General features: G+C 40.0%; 1 protein-coding gene across 1 annotated transcript; it reads right to left on the reverse strand.

Annotated features, from left to right (window-relative positions):
- Nucleotides 1-436: 436 nt before the first annotated feature.
- Nucleotides 437-6430, reverse strand: lratb.1 (lecithin retinol acyltransferase b, tandem duplicate 1). Its single transcript, XM_005949970.3, has 2 exons — nucleotides 5464-6430; nucleotides 437-1329 (listed from the first exon to the last, which is right to left on the reverse strand). The coding sequence occupies exons 1-2, from the start codon at nucleotides 6037-6039 to the stop codon at nucleotides 1177-1179; spliced, it is 729 nt and encodes a 242-aa protein (XP_005950032.1). The 5' UTR covers nucleotides 6040-6430; the 3' UTR covers nucleotides 437-1176.
- Nucleotides 6431-21120: the final 14690 nt, after the last annotated feature.

The following is a 21120-nucleotide window of genomic DNA, read 5'->3' on the forward strand; positions in this document are numbered from 1 at the left end:
CAAAACACTTGGGACGAAGCTTGAAAGTGGATATTTGGTGTGACCACCTTTGTTCTTAAAACAGCCTGAATGTTCTGTTGTAATTTTTATAAGTAGTCTTGAGGAATAGTTCTCCAGACTTCCTGAAGGACATCCAAAACTCTTCTTTGGATGCTGCCTGCCTTTCGTTCTGTTCTGTCAAAATGATCCCACACTGCTTCAGTAATGTTGAAGTCTGGACTCTGCACGGTGGATCATACATTTTTATGTTGGACGCTACTTTTCATCATTTCATCAAAATCTCCAACGGCACTGAAATGCAGCCCCAAATGTTTCAGTGTTGAATCTCTTCACTTTGTCAGGTGTTTGCATTTCATTGCTAAAAATCATTTACAAGACTTAAAAATTCTAACAAAAGGAAAGTAGTTTTTCTAACTTTCACATCCTTGACTGACGGAAGAACCTTGGAGACTCCAACAAGGGTGGAATTGACGATGTGGTTATGTGGCTGATAAGGAATACAAGATATGTTTGCTTCCATTTCCTTTATTTACATATAAAACACAGCACATTGTTACAAAGGTAAAAAATAATTCTGTACAAAAGCTTGTGACTGTTAGGAAACAATCAGGTCATGTAGACTATCTGCAGACATTTACACACGAGCTTCACCTGGTTACAGTACTAAAAGGAACATTCAAACGGAGGGAAATTAAACGACTGACTTTTAAGACGGTCAAGATGGAAAGAGTTAATTTTTTTTTCAAGTCAATAAACCCTTCAGAACCGTATGCATGGTCTCAATAGAAAAATAAATAAGTCATCTTTGGTTCCTTTACCAGCACTACCTTTCACCTTGAGACATCATTAGTCAACCAAATTGCGTTGGAGACACAACATTTTTGAGTTTTGGTGAATTTTGAGCCTGTTGCTAATTCTGTTAACTACCCATCTCCAGTTTTTCCTCTTTTTAAAAAAAACAAACAAAAAACTGAAAAAATAAAAAGCAAATCACTTTCTGTGCAGCAGAAAAAAGCTACCAGATGGTGAAGTACAATTTTAAAAAGTTTTTTGAAAAGTTAAAATGTTTGCAGAAGACTGCGTTCACACTGTTGGTCTTCCAATATGGCGGCTCAGTGAGCTCTGAACTAGCGGTAAGGCTTGAACGCTGACAGTAAGTGCAGCTCCAGGCGGCTCTTAGCTCGCCATCCACAGGGTGAAGGGGATGAGGAAGGCTGGCAGGGCGGTGCTGACGGATATTCCCATATAAGCCATGGAAAGGAGCCCTAGCAGTGCTGTCAGCATGGCGTTTCGCTGGTCCCGGATCAGCAACTTCAGCCACTCGCAAAACTGGAGAGAGAGGACGAAAACGGGCACAAAATTAATTCTGATCATATTAATAGAGCAGCTGAAGAGCTTTAAATGTGACAAGACAAATATAAACTCAGGATTAATTTTATTTCTCATTGAACAGAGAGGAAAAAACCCTAATCAAATCAACGTGACACAGTTTTTAAAACCAGGGCAACTCCCCAAAACACTCAGCAGTTTTCCAAGGTGTAAAGCAGGTAGGTTGGTTGGTCTATAGGCCTTTTTTTTTTTTCAATTTACACCCAGTGATTCGCTCAATACACAGATAAAACTATTAGACACAGGATAAGTTCACTCTATTCCCTCCCCCCAAAGACTACCCAAAAAGCTCAAATCAAAGAGCTTTTTGTGGTTGATACAAATGAAGCAAAGCACCAGTCTTAAGACTTTCTCTAAGCAGACCTCTTGTAGCAGAATAACGACCATAATTGACCTGATGTTTATTTTTGTGAGGGGCCCTCAGAGGTCCTTTTAAGAGCTTCTGTTGGCCCCTAGCCCCCCTTGAAATGAACCTGCAGAGGCAGACTCTGAGGCTGCAGACAGGTCTGATGTTTAGGTTAGAGATTGCAGGAAGTGAAACTTGATCAGGGGAAAGTTTCTCTGCTGCAAGAGAGAAACCACAGTCTGTTCTTTATTCCTGCTGCGTTTAGCTTCAGTTTCATTATAAGATAGGATAATATTTTATATACAGCAAGAATTTTCATTTTGTATGTGTGTTCAGAAATGCATATATACATATATATTTTTAATGTACAAGAAAATAAACTTTTAAATGTATTTTTCCTTTGTTTTGTTTTTTAGCTGAGGAGCATCTACAGCTTTCTACCACTAGAGGGCTCTCTTCTGCATATTGTGCAAGACAGCGCCCCCTGTGACGTTAACTGGTTTGTCTTTTGTTTTTTTTACGTGTAGGACCAGTGCATTAAGCCCCAGTTCCACAGGCCTACAGACTGCTTGCCAACCACTGGTCGCTAGGGAAACTGTAGCTGTGTCCCAAAACTGTGTATATACTTTAACGGGGTTGGTGGCGTGAAAGTGGTCGTAAAGATGTATTTGGTGGTGCACTAAAAACATCCTCGCGATTGACTTGGTCGCTAACTGATAGCTGCGGTCACCTGCAGTTTGTGTGAAAGATGCTGAGTTGTTATGACTCGCCAAGCAGTAGTGACACTGATAACGCAAACTGTAAATCAGGAATCATTGACCTTCAAAGTAAGAGCTGCCTTCTTTTTTTTTTTTTTTTACATGTGTGTGGGTTTTTGCAGTAAGCCACAACTTTTACTGTGTTTAGTTTTTTGAGTCACACTTTTTTAAAGATTCACTAAAGCTTAGAGTGTAAAACCTGTATTTAAGGCAAACTATTGGCAACCATGGCAACATTCCTCTAATGACCAATGCAATCACAAGGAAGTTGTTGGTGCAGCGCCCTTCAGCAACCTAGGGACCGTTTCATTGTGGGGTCTTTACCTTAGAATATACCCCTTTAGGAGACTATATAGATAAAATGAATGAAATGAAAATGAAATGAATAAAATGAATCAAACTGAATAGACTGGAGGTTCCCAGGCGGTCGCTGACCGGTCTCTATGTGTGACTGAGGCACTGCTTAAACATGAACAAAGAAAAACAACAGAAAAATACAATGTTTGCTGAGTTATCCTAGCTAGCAAGTTAGCTAAAAATAGCTTTGGTGCTCAAATAATAATAAATGATATTCCTGAGTGTTAAATACTCAATATATTAATTACCTGTCAGTTTTTTTGTTTGTTTGTTTTTACTTTTTGGTGCTTTTATGTCAAATGTAATGAACATTTCTTTTCTTTGATGTTCAGAGGAACTGGTGAAAATGGTGTAACATGCTAATAATTTGTTTTAATCTGTGATACGGTCTCTCAATCACACCACCACACAGTACTGACCCACACATATAGTTCTTACACACACACTGGACATTCTGGACATTGTTTTCACTTCATCACTTAAATCACTTTAAGCATATTTGCACTGCACAAGACATAATGTGGATTGCACAACACTGGTCACTATATTCTTCATTTCCAGTTAATACTTGTACAGCTGCTGTTATTGTGTATATATTTATTTATATTTCTTCATACATTCTTATATAGTTCTATATTGTGTATTTTGTTGTACAGTTATTTTATTTTCAACTTTAATTTATATATTTTATCTTATTCCTTCCTAGTTAAATTTACCCTTTTTAATTTTTCATATTTATTTCCTATCTTATTCATAGCCTTTTCCTTTTTTGTTTTCTTTAGGTCACGAGCAGTTGTCCAAGCATTTCACTACATATCGTACTGTGTATGACTGTGTACGTGACAAATAAAATTTGAATTTGAATTTTTCTCATTAGCATTTTGTATTAGCACGGGGCATAAAGTAAAGCTGAGGCTGACTGGAGTGTCTCTAGTTTTTCAGATATTTGGACAAACCCAAAAGGACTGCACCCATCTGAACTCAAACAGAGTTGCTTCTGTGATGCCTAACCACAATCTGAATTAACCACAGAGAGGTCAGCTTTCTGATGTGCAGGAGCCTCTGCTGCATCATCATCATTATCATCATCAGAGCGTACCAGCCCAGATTCTGCTGCTGCCTTTTGGTTTCTGGCAGGCGACTCTGGTCTGAATGCAGCTCTTGTTCTCAGGACTTTTCCAAGGAGTGACCCAGATTTTCCTTTTCTGCTCAGAAGCAGCTTCACATTCACTTGGAAACAAAGGCAGAGAGCTGTAAATGTTGTTTTTAATGTCTGAAAATGAAGACTTAAAGCTCTTGAATAAATCACTGCGGTGAACAGAGTTAGCTGCACAAAGAGACCCCCCCACACACACACACATTCATTTTGGATGTGTTTTTAGCCGTGATTATTGCTATTATGGCTTCTTTCCACTCCTCTCTTCTACTCTCTGTAGGACTTTTAAAGATACGTGGACAGGAAATAAGTTGCAGCCAGACTAGAGCATGGCAGAACACAGTGAGCTGGTTCTACAGCAATAATAATAACTAACTACTGACTGTGTTTGTGAACCTAAGCTGCAAACGATGCTGTGATCCTGTTTGCTGTGATTCTTTTTATTTTTAGGCCACTTAAGTGATAAAAGCTACTATGTTAAAGTAACGTCATTGCATTCAATCAATAATAATAATGTCATGTAGGTGACTATTTACTTTTAGTGTGTTTCACTGTGAAAACTGTTGTAATATTACTTCATCAGTCTAAACAGATGTCAAACATGCGGTTCGTGGTCTAGAATCAGCCCGGCAAAGGGTCCGATCTGGCAAAGTGGATGGCTTTGAAAAGATGTAAAAACCGAAAAGGATGAGGGCATGAATCTTGTTCTATTTCCTCGTTAAAAATGTGTAATGACACCAGAGTTTGAGCTGTGAATGTCACCTGAGGTCTGAGTCAGTGTCACGTTTTCTGCCAGCACCCACGGCCATCTGCACCAAACTAGGTAACAGATAAAGAGTTCATATTCAGATTTTTTGTGGCCCCACATTTAAAAATCAAGCCTCAAGTTCACAAACCATCTACACATTCAAAATCGAATGACTGCTGTAAAAGAAAAGGGAAACAGGGCTTTGTTTACAGCCTTTTAAACACGCTTGGATGCATCTCGACTCCACATTCAAAAGGTTGAGAATAAATAAAGATTTACAGCAGAACAAACTGTTTCTGCTTACCGTGAATAAAGTGTATCACTGTGGAGCATCAGTGCAGCCCTGTCACTGTCGCTCTGATGTTGCGCCAAAAATTACACTTAAACTGTCATAAATGACTTGTTGGCCTATAATTTGTTAAAATGTGTCACATATCTGTCATAAATGATACGGAGTCACTCTGAGTGTCAGTGACACCAAAAATGTGTTTTTCAAGATCGATCTGGCAAAGAGGGCAATAAAGCTTGTGGCAAATATAACTAAAAGTTTGTTTACAGAACTTTTTTTATAATGGAAATACAACGACACATAAACAGAGCAGGTTCTCCTTCATCGATCCTGTTCACTGCGATGTGTTTACCATCAGGAGAGATATTAGACATAAAACACCCAGCAAACACGCCGGGTCGGTCTTGGGCTCGGGCTCACCTTGTCGGTCTGCAGGCTCTGCGCGGTGCCGTAGCGGCAGTAGGTGACGAAGTGCTCGCAGTTGTTCCATAGCAGGCTGTAGGCGACGGTGCCCACCAGCCGCTCCGCCCGCAGCGCCACCTCCTCCCCGGCCAGAGGGCTCTTGCGCACCGAGCGGTCCATGGCGTTCAGCAGGATCCCGGCGCCGTACGCGAAGTCCTCCACAGAGTCCACGCGCACGCTGGCGCGCTTCGCGATGACTCCTACCAGCAGCCGTGTGTTGGTCACCATCTCCTCGATCTGGCGGATGTCGGCGGTCAGCGCCGGGAGGATGTCCGGGATGAGATGCGCCACCCGGTCGTCGCCCAGGTAGATGCCAAAGTGAGTGAAGAGAGTCCGGGGAACCTCCAGCAGGTCTCCCCGCTGGAACCGGTGAGAGGCTGAGGCGGGCAGCGGCGGTGAGTCTTCCCGGTCACAGCGCTTGCTGGTGGGCGGCGGTTCTGCGCACTCTACGCCCAGAGGAGGCAGCAGGCTGGAGAGCTTGATGTGCGCGAGGAGGAAGAGCTTCTCCAGGAGGAAGGTGAGCGTGTCCAGCATGGTGAAGCTGAAGTAAACCGGTCTGTGATCACTGATCTGCTTCTCTGTGGCCTCCTCTGCGCACAGCCACGAGTTTTCCTTCTCACTGTGGATGGGAGGGGGCGTGACGTCATGACCGCAAAGAGAGGCTGCAAGAGAAAAGCGGGTGTGGGACTGGGAGAGGGGGGCAGAGAGGGGGGAGCTCTCAGGGATCTGCAATAGGTTTGTGAGTCAGGTATGAGGCCACGGCAGAAAAACAAAAACAGAACAGAGCTCAAACCACAGAGCGTCGTCCTCCACCGCGTTCACCACCTCCACACCAGCCAAAATGCAGAGAGGTCACAACTTCCTAGCACAGCAAAATGTGGCTCTCACACATTCATCACAACCACCTTCCTGGGAACTGTGCTGAGGTCGCAGCTTTTCCAAAGTCACCAAATGGCCTAACACACACACACACACACACACACACACACACACACACACACACACACACACACACACACACACACAGGGAGGCAGAGTGAGCTGGCAGTGTGTCTGCAGAGCTGTGTGTGTTTGTGTGTGTGTGTGAGCTGCAGGCTCAGCTCCTGTTTGTTAAACTCAGAAAACTGATTAGTAAATAAAGTCATTATTCTTGGTGTCACTTTAAACTCCTTGTTTACTTCCGAGCTTCCACCAAAAATCCCTGTGGGGCCTTTAAACACATCATCACCTCTGGAGCTGGAAATGCCAAAAAAAGGACATAAACTGCAGTTCCTCTAACGACCACTGGAGGCTGGGACTCCCACAGACAGAAGTGTTGAACTTTAAATGAACATGTTGACAGACTCCTGCAGAAACAGTTTTGATCTCTGTTGCTAACTTAACCCATCATAACAACTGTTAGGGGTGTGGCCTTTTGATTGACTGACAGGTGAATGGCGACTAGGTGGTTGTAGCAGCTAGTTCAACTTCACTAATTGGACTCACTGACTGAACTGGACCTGTGGACTAGCCCTTTACCAGCTGAACTGGTAATTTAACTCAACTCGGTTTTAGTCATTTTCCATAACAATTGAGGACCACCTAATGTGCGTGTGTCATTATAGCATCACAGCCAATAGTCCTGTGACGTCATTTATACCTGCTGTGGCTTTTCATCAGACTTGATGGTCCATGGCATTGTTTTTGTAGGCATTTACCGTAGCCTGGTACCAGGTACTCCTTTCTCTCTTCTTCTTTTTATTTCTATTATTCTATTCTATGGATGGATGATTCTATTCTTCCCTTTTCCCCCTGCTGATATTTCAGCTGTTCTTCTGCCTGGTAACAGATTTGGGATTTCAGCTTAGATGCATCCATATATTAGCATATCTTGCTAATATATTTTGAGCCATAACTGACATATTTAGCATTTTTAAAATAACTAATTATGACCCAAATTCATTATACTTTAAAAAAAATCCTCCTGTGAGACACTGGCAACCCCCCCCCAAAAAAAACAAACAAACAAATAAACAAACAAACAAACAAACAAAAAAAAGACTTGGCATGAGTTGAATTCCCACAATCCCCCCACTCTTTGCATGGCCATACAGCTACAACTCTGGACACCTACACCAATTAAACTTGCTGAGAGGCATCGTAAAAGTTATCACCCCCAGCTGCATTAAGCTAACATGCTGTATAGATAGGTGCCAGATTTCTAATTGGTGCAAAGAAAATATAAAATATAAAAAAATACAACCAATAAATATAAACGTCTGCAAACTGAAACATAATTAAAATAGAGGATTCATTAGATGAGCAGTGAGGAAACAATGACGGTGTACTCAACACACTGTATAAAAGTTCTGGAACAATTTCAGGACTTTCTTTTGGCTCAACGTAGATTTTCTGGGAGTGATTACACACCTAAGCCTGATTAGTCTCTATATAGTTCAGGCAGAGTCATATACTAACTTTTGTTTTTGCTCACAGCCACAGAAAGTCACTGGAGGGGAAAAAAATAGTTACATGGCGCTCCAGAGCAGCAGCCTTTAAAGCTGGGTCACCTTTGGTTATTAGACGAAAGGACCTCAGTGAGTCAAACTATGGAGTTCATTTTGTGTCACTGATCCATGAATGGCTTCAAATCAAATGAGGTTTGCATTTCACAGTTGAGAAAATTAGCTTTTCTCTAGCAGCTGAGGTTTTTAAAGCATTTACAATCGAGGAGGAATTTGTCCAACTCATAAAGATGTGACAAAAGCATTAATAACTGTTTCTAAGAGATAACAATGGCTTTAATTTGGCGACGCCCTGCACAACACTGTAGATCTGCCCGTTAAAAGTGCAGAACCATTCCCTAAAAAGTGTCTGACAAAAGCTGTTTTACCTGCACTGTCCTCACACGAGTTTAAGGTTAAAGTCTACGCCATGTCCGATGTAACTGAATCGAACACTGTGGCTGCTTTGCATGTGTGAAAACAGATTTAATTACCAATGCTGAGAGCAGCAGTTGTAGTCAGGAGGACAGAAGCTGTTTTCATCCACCTCTCATTTCTGTTATTCATTCTTCTCCTGCCTTTCTTCCTTCAGAGAAGAAGGGGATTGGGAGGGGATTAAGGGTCGATTATAGAAACACACACACACGGACACACTGAGCCGCCATCCCCCTGCTGAGACAGCCTAACTGGTGCTGAAAGATTGAGGAGGGATGAGATTTGCCTGCTGAATGAGTGTTGATGTGATCCCTGCTGAGACGCTGCTAAAAGGTGAATGGAGTTGAGTGACAGGCTGCTCAGCGGGTGTGTGGGTGTACCTATGAATCTGTTCACGTGGGGACCAGGAACTATTTCAGACCTTGTGAGGACTTTGTGCATGAAGGCATTATGTCTGGGTTAAGTTGTTATTTTGTTCTCATTTTTTTAACTCGATGGATTTTTAATCTTTAGTTTCACTTTGATCTTCTTCTTTCTGTCGTTATTTTGTGTCTGTTTGTGGTTGTTACGATTTAGTTTGCATCTCTGATACTGGTCATTGTCCCTGCCTCTTTTTGGTCGTTGTGAGTGTGATAGTTGTTTAGCACTTCTTTGCAAATATTTGCATCTTTTTCTCTCTTTCAGAAAACTCTACGTGACCTTTCCAAACCATTGTTATTAACGACGTCCTCAGCCATGACAGTGAAGATGAGCTAAACAGTGATGACATATATGCTGTACAACATGTGTTGTACAACACATCAGAGACTAGCATGTGTACTGAATATTGGAATAAAAAGTTAACTGTTATTAAGTTGCCAATGTCAGATACATGCTAGCTAACTGCATATGTTAGCGGTAACATTATTAATTTGTGCAATTACATGAAATCAATGAATCATGTGTTGAACATGATATTATCACTGTACACGGGTTAGCTGCAGAAGTGATTTGACAGGCTAAGCTAGCATTTCTAATCAGACCTGATTGTGTCAGTAATAACATTTGTACAGGCGCTGGTAAATAGCTTTTTTGTGTTAGCAGGGTCACTAGTGTTAGCTAACCTTAGCAGAAGAAACACAGCTTACTGGGGATCTATGCTTCAGCGACAAATCTGAAGCTATATCATAACCGCAAACCCCTCTGAAACTTATGTAGGTTAAAGCTGTGCTATAACCTGCAGCACCTCCCTAGAAATATAACTTCACATCAGGTCTACGCATCCTGCAACTACTGTGATTGTTCAGTATTCCTCATGTGCATTGATCGTTACTTTTTCCCTACAGTTGAACCATAGCAGTCCAAAAAGGACACAGAAAAGTCAGCAAATTCAGCGATTGACGAAACTATGGATGCAAGAGGATGTACAAAGAATTGGAAAAACTTGAGAGACAAATGTGTTTATCCCCAAAGAAAACTGACCACAACAAAGACAGGGACCCAGAAGAGGAACAATCCCCATCTCTAACTTATGTAGCTTACCTAAATTACCCCTCAAGCTCCACAAAGATTCTCAGCAGAAGTCTAAAACAGGCCTTAGAAGTTTAAGTCTGTATTCTCCTTGAAGCTAGTTGTTTGGTAACGTTAGTGGACTAAATTTCTAAGCTAGCGTTAGTTAGTGTTGCTAACTGTCGACTGTCATAGACTTTGTTAATCTTATACTGGACAAATTTACACATTATGACAGCACAAGGGTTAGTAAGAAAAAGTCAACTAGAAGCTATAACAATTCTACAAGTAACTCTTACTATTTACGAATGATTGCTATATAGAGTAAATACACAAATAGAAACATCTTTGTATGTACATAAAGTGCATTGGGGTGGCAATATGTAGTCCTTTGTGTTTGCATTTGTGTACAGTACAGTCTAGTTTGACTGCTGTCAGGATGAAGAATCTGTGATAGTGTGCGATGACCATCACATTGTTTGGATTTTCACGGAAAACTTCATGCTAAGCCCTTCACAGTTAAAAAAAGAAAAGAAAATGAGTTTAATACATGAAAAAGTTACATAAGTGTTTCTGTGTCTACTTACGTTTTATTTAATTCATTTAGCTAATTATGTTTTGTGTCTCTTCTTTGTTGCTTTCATCTTTTGTGTTTTTTGTCTCATTTTGAAGCAAGGCCTTGGTTTACATCAGTTTGCATTTATTGCGTGTCTGTTTTCTGTGAAGTTAGTTTTCGTCTGTTTGTGGTTGATTATTTTGTTTTCAGTCATTTTATTGTTTCTACAGTTGCATGCATCTTCCTGTTTCTGTCAGCACGAGTAGTTCTGGATCATTTTCTTTATATTTGTTGTTTTTCCAGAGCATTCTGTGTTACTTTGAAGGAGTCTGTTGGAGTGCATTTATCCTTTATTGCCTGATAGTGTTACAGCCAGCGCAGGGCCTGCTGTGAATTGGCCTGTCTGGATGTGTCCTGGCTGCTCTTCTGTCTTCTTAGCTGCTACTTTGAACATTTTAGAGGCCAGGTACAGGAGAGCTCCAGTATCAGAAACCCTTTACTTTGTAGCTTGTGAGCTATGCGTTTTGACTCTTGCTTCATGGAGAAGAAGGGATAATAAAAGTTTGATATTTTGATATATTTGTCCCTTTCCCCCCCCAATCCAGTGCCCTTTTTGTTACTTCCACCACCTAACAACAGGCCTATGGAGTAGGTGACAGTGATACGGATAAATAAGAAATAAATTCAAATATGAAAGACGGTAACTCGTAGAAATATAGATCAAAATCTGGTCCCCAGTTATAAATTCAAACCTCTCTGTCAAAAAAGATTCTTACCACAACAACATGCACACATACACACATGTGTTAATGCTCTCCAGCTGCTTTGAGGAGGAGATATGGGATAAACACAGCAGCTCATGTCAAACAAAACCTACATTAGCATCTTATTACAGGTGAAAGTACTCACACTGGGCGGAGATCCTAAAAACACAATCAGAAATGGCACCAGAACTTTTACAGCCTCCCCCATGTGTGTGAAAACAAATCATACTTTTTTATGAAATCCAATATTTGTAATTTTAAACACAAGAAACATACCTTGACTTTTCTGAACCAGAGTGAGTCCTATTAAGTCAACGGACATTGAATGAGTCCTTATAAGGAGTAATAGCCATTTTATTTTAGCTATCATTATTTTGTCATTAACGACTCAGATCAAGGTACTTCTGACATCCTCAAAACAATGTCAATTATTTCAGGGGAAACTATAAAAATAGGCTACAAGTATCTAGGTTATTATATACCCAGTGCACCAATAGAGACCACTGACAAAGACCAAAGGAAGAATTGGTTCTTGAAAAAGTGGGTTAACATCAAATATGGACCCAACGTCAAATGTTTTGGAAGAAAACTGTTTTTTGAGGCTAATTTGAATGTAATTTAATGTGTCTGTAGGGATGGACTAGATTTTTGCATACTAATCTAATTATGGGGCAATCCTTTTGTGGAGTCGTACTCTGGGAGGTCACACCTCCAAAATAAGACGTGAGAAAAGTGGGAAAGCAAAGTGAGAGAAGCCCAATAGACACAAAGAGGGAAGAAAAATGACCGATGGGGAGTAATTCATCTCCTTTTATCAATCTTGACAGCACAACAGAGCGACTTTTACCCTACTGAAACAATACCACTAGTTAGAGCACTGCAGGACATGCCATTAATTAAAAGAAGAGAAAGCTATCCAACTATAACGTCAGTACGCTTTATAAATGAAAGGTTATTCATCTAGTTTGAGTTTTAGACTAGCTCAGAATTGATAAATTAAATAATTGTGGAGGCAAAGTATTATTAGCATTCGTATGTGAGAAGCCTTGCGATATAAAAACCATCAAAAAATGACAGTGCAGTCTAGTACCTTTTTAGTGTTAGCTTAAAAACTAAAGCTAAGCTAAAACTTATACAACTATAAAATAATCAAGCCTCAAAGCCAGTGATAACCAAATAGGATATGTATCATGAATAAAGTTTAAGTTCATATTTAAAGAGTATAAGCAAAATAAAAAGCTTGAGCTGTGCTTAGAGTATCACACAAATATTGTTCTCAGAAAAAAAGATTTGCTAACCTAGCTTCCTACTTTAATAAAAATTTGTCTTTATTTCTCCTTCTTTATCCCACATAAATTAAGTATCACGTATAATAACAGACATATTTTATACATATTCACCACATACAGATAGAAATCGAGCAGATTCACCAACTAAAGTTAGGAACCATCTTCACTGTTATGTAGCATTACGATGTTTACCAGTTAGCTACATTTTGATTACTTTAAATGTTTATGTAGCTTATTTAACTGTTATAGTGTATTCAGGTGGCTCAGAATAATCTTTTTAGCTAAAATAATTCACAAATTTACTACATTTTTTTGAAGTGCCTTAACCTAACCAAGTAGTTTTTGTAATATAAACATGAGGCCTTGATTATACTGTACAGGACATGGACATTTAGAGACGCAGTAGCCCTTCTTGTCAATTTATGTTGTAAATTTATGTTGCATGTAGCACCTTGGTCCTGGAGGAACGTTGTTTCACTTCACTGTGTACTAACTTTATATAGTTGAAGTGACAATAAAGCCAACTTGACTTGACTTGACTTAAGGGCAGGTTTGCCTCAAGTATGCCTCCTGGGGCAGATGGGCAGCTGACACATTGTAATCTGAAGTCTGCATGGTCACAGAAAATTGGCAGTCCTGCTTGTGTCCTTCTTGGGCCCAAGCAGACACTAGTGGACTTGTAGATTCAAAGTATAATCAAGGCTTAAACAGGTTTTTAAAAAATAAAAATACTAATAACATTAGTGTTTTTATGTTACCATACTAGGACCTCAGTTTATGCTCACATAACCACAGACTGAAATGAAAGTAAAAGCGAGGTGGAAATTAACCAACTTGAAAACACAAAGGTCTCATAATGCATTTCTTTTTCTCCCGGTTCTCACCAGCCACCACAGTCCCAAGCTAGCATGTCAGAGCATGATGCTAAAGGACATCGCACACATAACTGGGAGACACAGGAGAAATTTGATGAAGCTGCATTATAAAACGTGTTGGGATAACCACACGTAGTTTTTGCAGCACCACCAAACTTCTTTTATGCTCCAGTAGCTACCTGGTGGTCTGGTGAGCAGATTTCAACAAGAACTTGTTTGTGAGAAACATCTCCCATCCTCCCAGACAGAGTTGGAGGCCCTCAGTGTGTTGCTATACCTCGCTGTGCATCAGTCCGAGCAGGACAAAAGCATTGGCGCCGTGACAAACGATTCAACAAACTGGTGACCTGCTGCTTTCACATTGATTAATGCACACACACACTTGTTCCCATGCTGTCTGCATGTTCTGAATGTTAATCACCATCCTTCATCCTCTGTTTGTCAGTCTGATGTTCTCCGTACTCTGTAGAACTGGAAAGGAATTTAAAAGACTTCCAAAATCCAACAAAATTGTTCTCTGATGTTCCACAAGGCTCTGTTTCTGGACCTCTGCTTTTCCTTTCAAAGGAATACAAGTATTTTTTTTCTAGACTGAAGTAGTTAGGCACTGTATGGGTACATATCACCAAATATGAATTGTATTTATCAAAAACTATTTACCAATGTTCCCTTGCTTATCATTAAAATTTTAATGTTTATTTTTGATTGTTTACTTATGGTCTATTCTCTTTGTTATGCTAACTGTTATTATTACACATATGTATGTTTATATACATACATACATGCATATATGTATGTGTGTGTTCTTTAAATGGTAAATGGCCTATATTTATATAGCGCTTTACTAGTCCCTAAGGACCCCAAAGCGCTTTACATATCCAGTCATCCACCCATTCACGCACACATTCACACACTGGTGATGGCAAGCTACAGTGTAGCCACAGCCACCCTGGGGCGCACTTTAATTGTAGAGAAGAAATCTGCTGTTCTTTAACAAAACGTAAAACTCAAATTACAGGAAAAATAAACAGCAAAACAGAAAAATTAAGTAAAATTAACTTAAAAAAGCTATTTTTTTTTTTACTTTTATTAGTAACTCTGAGTATAAATGAAGGGAACAGTTAATGTAGCTTTCATATAAATTCTTATAATCCTATCCACTTTTACTGAAACATGTTTATTTGCTTATAATCTTTTGTCACTTTAAAAAAAATGCTTTGTTAAACTATCTGAGGCTGAAAAATTTAATTTGCTATTTACTTGGAGCATTTAATTGCATTTTTATTGTGCTCTCTTTTATAGTGTGGTAAACTATTCTGTTGTTATTGTGCTGCTACTTTATCGGCACACGTTCTTTGGCGGTTTCACTCCCTGCTGGTCTGGTTTTATTTTCATTCATCGCCACAGCAGAACAGTAAAGTCTCAGAAACATACCCAATAGCTTAAATTAAACCAAATTTGGGGGTTGTTCGTTTTTTGCCTGCATCTTAAACTGTATGACATATGCATAATATACTCTACATGCAAAATGACTGGAATCTGCTCTGGAGTCCTAGAACGCCTGCTTTTAGGAACAAAGAAACACATGTTTGAGATTTCGGTCTTGTTGCTGTCGACACCTTTTGCTGCTCAGCTTCCTGTCACAAAGTCAAGCTTGTTAACAAAAAGGGCACACACACAAACAGCGCAAACTGTAAGCAGAAGGTTTGATAATAAAAATATCTTTAATCTCTTTAGTATCTACAAAAATCACTTTCTATACAGAATATTTTAAATAGAAAGCAGAAAGCCAAAGAGTTAAACGTCTTCATCAAAAAATAGTAAATAAGTCTTAACATATTGCTTATAATCTTAATTTTCAGCCTATTTCAGATCTTTAATTACAAGAGTTTCGTCATTTCAAAGTACTGGTAATTTTCAAGTAAATCTTTCTAAAATGAACAAAAAACAACAATGTGCCCTTTAAGTTGGATATTTAATGAAAAAGTTACGTGATTTTGATAAAATCTATGTAGTTGTACAACAGCACTCATGGTTCCTCAGTAAGGCTTCATGATACCAGTTTGACTAAAGTGCATTGATTACGAATAAGGCAATGCTGGCAATTCGTACCAGTAAGAGAGAAAGCAAGAAAAAAAATCAGTGGTGAGAGGCAGTGGTTCAAATATAATAACACAGAGAAAAGCTGTTAATAAGAAAAAAGCTACCATCAGAGTTTATGTTAAAAAGCTAATGCATTAAACAAAAACATCAAATCACAAAGATCACCCACTAACTTCAAACTGATTTTTTTCCAGACTTTAAAAAGTCGGCGGCTGCTTCTGTTTCTTTTGGTTGATGTAAACCTGCTGAAATAAAAAAAGGCCTCTGGTGTTCCACAAGGCTCAATTATTGGATGTATGTGTTTGGACTGGCACTCTAAAACGACTGGATAGCTAAATATGAAATATGGCACAGATAACAGCAGGGAGCTTTTCTGTCCAGAGACCGTTGTTATTTAATATTGTTATTTATTACATTTTGGTTTTCTTAAGTCATGCTACAATCCCTTGATTAGCAAAGAAATGTCAAATATGTGGGGGAAAAGACTTCATAATTAAACTTAAAGATGTTTCTGTAGATGCCCAAATTAAACCTTGAAGCAAAAATGTAGCACTTATTTTACAGGACACCATCACAGAACCTTCATTTTTGATAAATGAACAAGCAGTGATATAGTTAAATTATTAAAATAATCTCGACTCAAAACAGTCTTGGTTAGGATGGCACGTACCACTACTGAAAACGACCAGGTGAAGTCAGGAGGTTGAACAGGCTTTGCATCAGTCGCTCCAGGTATGACTCAAAACTAGCTGAGGAAGTCTATATTGACATAAAAGCGTGCAAATTGAGTAAACATGCCAGAAAATGAGCATCGATTGTTTGGAAATCTTTTCTGTACACGCTCATAAATCTTAGAGTCCATGTGTTTTGGGGAGGTGGTGTTGTTCTACAATGATGAAGGATTTCTCCACACGATTACGACAAATGTTTCATGGGAAGCAATGTGGAGGGCAGATGTGAATCTAGAGTTTTGCTCCCTTCATCATTGAGATGTGAGCACATTTCCAGATTTACATGCAAAGTGGCGACACTTGCGGCTTGTAACTTCTTTTGGTTTGGGGGTTTTATGGGAAGCGCCATTTCAAGCTCTGACTTTGACACGATGCTCAGTCGTCCCTTAAATTCGATTGATTTGAACTTTTCCCGTGTGACTTTGGCACAATTTATCCTCGTGCTGCTCTGCTCTCAATTCATGTCTGGAAGGATTTGTCTTGCTGTCATTTCTTATGGTTTTATTGTGCACCAAGCTCTTTGAATGCCCGTTTACAGGACAACTGTTTATTTATTGTTTTAGGCAGGCTCTCGAATGTGGCTCCTTCTCTGTGTTTGCGATCATTCGGTCATGAAAATACTTTGATCTGTTTTACATTTCTGACTGTAAACTCAAACTCTCTAAAAAAAAAAAAAGGTCAAAGTTTAGGGAAAAAACAGAAGTCACTTAACAAAGAAATTTGAGTATGAAGATTTTGTGGAAAGGGGGATATGATTCAGAGGTGGAGGATTTTATGAGATTCGAGCCTCGACGGAAGCTGCTGAGTGACTCCGACTCCAAATTCAGTCTGTTTGCAATTATGACTAAACCGGCTGGAAGGCAGAGAGTCAGTTTGGTTGAAGGAGACGTGCATTCCTGCGGGGCGGCGAACATCGGAGGAGCCGGGTCACGCCAAGGTGAACGAGACGGGGAGAACCAGGCGTCGTGCCCGTCGAGTGTCTCCTCTGATAGCTCACAGAAAACACTTTGTTTACCCCGTGAGGGAAACCCAAACCAGCTCTCCTTGTTCCCTGGGAGGTCAGAGGTCAGGGCAAGTCAAGATTATGAGGCTGATGCGAACAATCGGCCTCCAAACATTTTCCTGTATTGCCAACATCTGTGGCTCTGGGGTGAGGAAACTCTATTGATTCACTCAATCAGTCAGTGAGTTCAAATCAAGTCCAATACAGCGTGATGACGCTTTCACAACTTTTGACCCAATTGCATTAAAGTAAAATGCAAGAAAAAAAAAAGTAGTTTGGAGAGTTGTTGGCAGTTTGGCAGCCTTTCAGGTGATTCCACTCTGTTTTGTTAGGTTTCCTCTTTGAACTTGAGATTCAAAATTAGTGCTGTCAGCGTTAATCGCAGCAAATCTCCGTTAGCGAGTTAGCGCGGATCGCCCCGTGCATGGGGCTGCACAGCGGCAACGCATTAGCGCGGTTAGCTCATTAACGCGTTAGCAAATTGTAGATCTAATGCTCTCGATTTAACAGGTCAGTATTATCAGTCATTACGACTCAAAAATGTAGTTCCTCTAATGTCCATTAGAGGCTGGCTCCAAAAATAAGTCAGTAACTGAAACCCCGGTTTAGTTAATAGCAACTGAGCAGGGTGACTTTTTTTTATTTAAATTAAATAAATATTTAAATGAGCTGTGTTGACTCCGGACTGTGTTGACTGTATATGGCTGCTGTGCAGTTAAATGTCCATATCGGCTAACAAGTCTGTGGTCTAGTTGTGGTGAATAAAATTTGAATATTTCATTAGCCGTTTAGCATTAATTAGCAGGTTGTGTTCTCTGTACAGCCTACGGATGAAGAGTGCTCGGTAAACTTGCTTGTGATAACACTTCACTACAAATATGGAACACCAAAAAAACAACATGGCAGTCTTTAAATGTTAGCATTTAGTAACTGTTAGCTACCAGTTAATCTGTGTGAGGCGTAAACACTTTTTCAAGACACGAGGGAAAAATGTCCATGTCCTTGAATTTGAATTTCAGCATTATTCATTCTGACTGCAAAGGGTTACACTCATCAGCAATGATAACTTGGATTTCAGAGGATTAAGGCCCCCGTGTAAGCTTGTTTGTCTTAAATTTTATTGAGGTGTATCCAACTGAGTCCAGCTGTTTTTATGTGGATGATCTAAATCTGTGGCAGATCTTGGGTTGCCGAGTCTTAGAGTCTTAGTCTACATGCTCCGCTCAGCCATATCGGAGGTACCTGAATATTTTGTGGTTTAAAGTTTGCGCATGTATATAAAATACAGATCCTGATTGTTTTTTATGATAAGAAAGGCTTTTACATTTCATGGTTTTTGAGTCATTTACATTCACACATTGCCTCAGATTTCAAAGTGTGAGAAAAACATGCTGGAAGTTGATCAGTGGACTATTTAAAAAAAAATATAGAGGTCTTGAAGAGTACTTGGTATATGAAACTACAACTCTCACAGCAATCATTTTATATCCCCAGACTTGGAACTGTAACATTTTTAGGCCAATTGGAGACGGCTGAGCAGACGGCCCATGATGATTTGAGTTGTGGTGACCCACATGTTGTAAACATCGTGAAGCTCTAATCTAATTTATATATAAAATGATCTTGTGCTCTTCAGGTTTCAGATGTGGACGTGATCTGGATCTATAAATGCTCCCTTTGTGTTTCTCTTGAGGTAAAAAGTCTCACTTTTCGCGAACTCTCTTTTACATCTCCGTTTGCCTCCAGCTCTTTTTCTCTCCCTCTGTTCGACTCTCAGTCCACCAGAGACTTGAGGTCAGGCAGTCCTCTCAGCTTCAAGTCCAGCAGCATCTGACCGTAGGCTTTGCCCTGAGGAGAGACAGGAAATGTGAAAGTGTGCATGCTTCCACCTTGGAGTCGTTGAGCTTTACGGCTGTGCGAGGTGTTAAAAGAGTTTCTTTGATGTGCAGCAGAGAGAAAAAAAACTTTACCAATGCCTCTGATAAACAATGAGGGGGAAAGAAAAAGCAGAAACAGGGGAGGAGAAAAGCTTTGATGATAAAGGACACGACCTTAAGTATGACGAGAGGTTTTCCCACCTTTTAGAGGGCCTGGAGCTGCTCTGCTGTCTCTTTACCTTACACCAGGGTTGTCAGACTCATCTTAAGCCATTGTTTACACGTACATTTTGATTTTAAGTGAGCCGGACCAGTGAAAATATGCTTTCTGTCATAACTGCATATTTAATCCCTGAGATATCCCAATATTAAAAAAGAGCCGGAATTTCAACCACATGCATCAACCGATTTCTATATGATGAAGAAACACTGCTGTAGAAAAGAAATCTGTGTTCTAGAAGAAATAAAAGTGTTAAAAGTGCAAGGTTTGGTTTTTAATTGATTGGGTTTACATCAGTGGGTGACGGAGGTCTTTGAACACAGTGATCAGAGCTTGGTGGAGACACGAAGTCACACAGAGTGTTGTTGTTAATTTGATATAAAGTCAGAAGATATTGCAGTAAATTTACTGGGTCTGTGTCATGAATGCTCATATTATATACTTGCAAATGGTCCCCAACCCCCGGGCCACGAACTGGTACTGGTCCATGAGTCGTTTGGTGCCAGGCCGTGAGAGGTGAAGCTCAGGCTGAAATGTATGGTTTTCAGGGTTTTTAATCATTAACTCTGTTTCCCTGGGTCTTTTCCCGTGTTGTAGTTGTGTGTCTTATTTTGAAAGAAATATTTATGCGCTACCATAGTGACCAGAGAGAATTGAAGGGCAGAGGGGAGGATGTTGCAGGAACTTAAATATTGGTTTTTGACCACAATTTCATGTACCCACCATGAGAACTTCCCTGTACTGACTCGGGATATGTGCGCCTGATCGGCCCTAAAATCCTCTGGGTGCTGATTGGTTAAATTCAGAGGAGGCTACCCTTCCCTGAGCTTGGTTCTGTTGGTGGTCATTTCCTTTTAAAAGGGGGTTCCTTCTCCCCACTGCTATCAAGTGTTGCTCAAAGAGGATCTCCTGATTGACGAGGTTCTCTCTAATCAATGAATCTTGTGGAATGCCGCTGCGAATCAATATAATATAAATGATATTTAAAATACTGGATCAAAAATAGGAGCTAGAAATGGATCAGTGGGGTGGTGCGGATATTTTGAGGGGAATATTACATCTCTGATGAAGTGCAGAGACAAAGAGAGAGCTAAAGCAGGATGAAGAAGGAAAAGCATTTGTTTTTAAAGTTTGATACTGCAGTTGAAACACAAACAGCAGACTAAAGGAACACCTCAGGCCATGGATTTGCTCTTGTATATTTACATTACACCATAGTTTGAAGATGTTCTTATATGAATGAGGGGCAGCCAATCCAAACTGAGTTGGCCTAAAGAGGGAGGAGCATAAAATGGATTCAGACAGAGGATGAACTGAAGGGTTCAAAACAATCCTTGTCTCTCACCCTGGACATGTGAGTCATACAAACATACCCTGAGATTGAGCTTTTTAATAAATTTGTGTAAATCTCATGAGTGTGTTTTTATTTTTATTTTGTTAGTAATAAAAAAACAATACAGGTTCCTTCACAGCCAACTGAATGACGATGCAGAAGAAAAGAGATTTCATGTTGTTCAGGTGAAGAAACGTGAGAACCGCGATGGTTTTCAGGTGCATACAGACTGAAATTAAGCTGTAGACCCACTTTGAACCAGCTGCCCCCTTCCTCGCCCATTACATGAGATCTGGAGAGACTGAACTTTCTCATTAAACTTTTACAGGCAGCGAATGGCTGAAGAGGGAGAGGAGAGGTGGTGGAAGGTGGGGATATTTCTTTCTTTAAACCAACTGCTTCAGGGGTTCGGCCGAGGATCTGATTCAGGTTAAAGTAGAAGGTTTAATGTCATTAAG

The sequence above is a fragment of the Haplochromis burtoni genome, unplaced genomic scaffold, assembly GCF_018398535.1.
Source record: "Haplochromis burtoni strain Fernald_Lab_line unplaced genomic scaffold, NCSU_Asbu1 Contig_728, whole genome shotgun sequence".
In the NCBI taxonomy this organism is placed as follows: Eukaryota; Metazoa; Chordata; class Actinopteri; order Cichliformes; family Cichlidae; genus Haplochromis; species Haplochromis burtoni.

What these genes read in the sequence shown, in the direction of transcription:
- lratb.1 (XM_005949970.3), bottom strand. Translation starts at nt 6,039, where the DNA reads ATGCTGGACACGCTCACCTTCCTCCTGGAGAAGCTCTTCCTCCTCGCG. An exon ending in AGAGCCTGCAGACCGACAAG is followed by an intron (nt 1,330 to 5,463) that starts GTGAGCCCGAGC and finishes CTCTCTCTCCAG; the next exon opens with TTTTGCGAGTGGCTGAAGTT.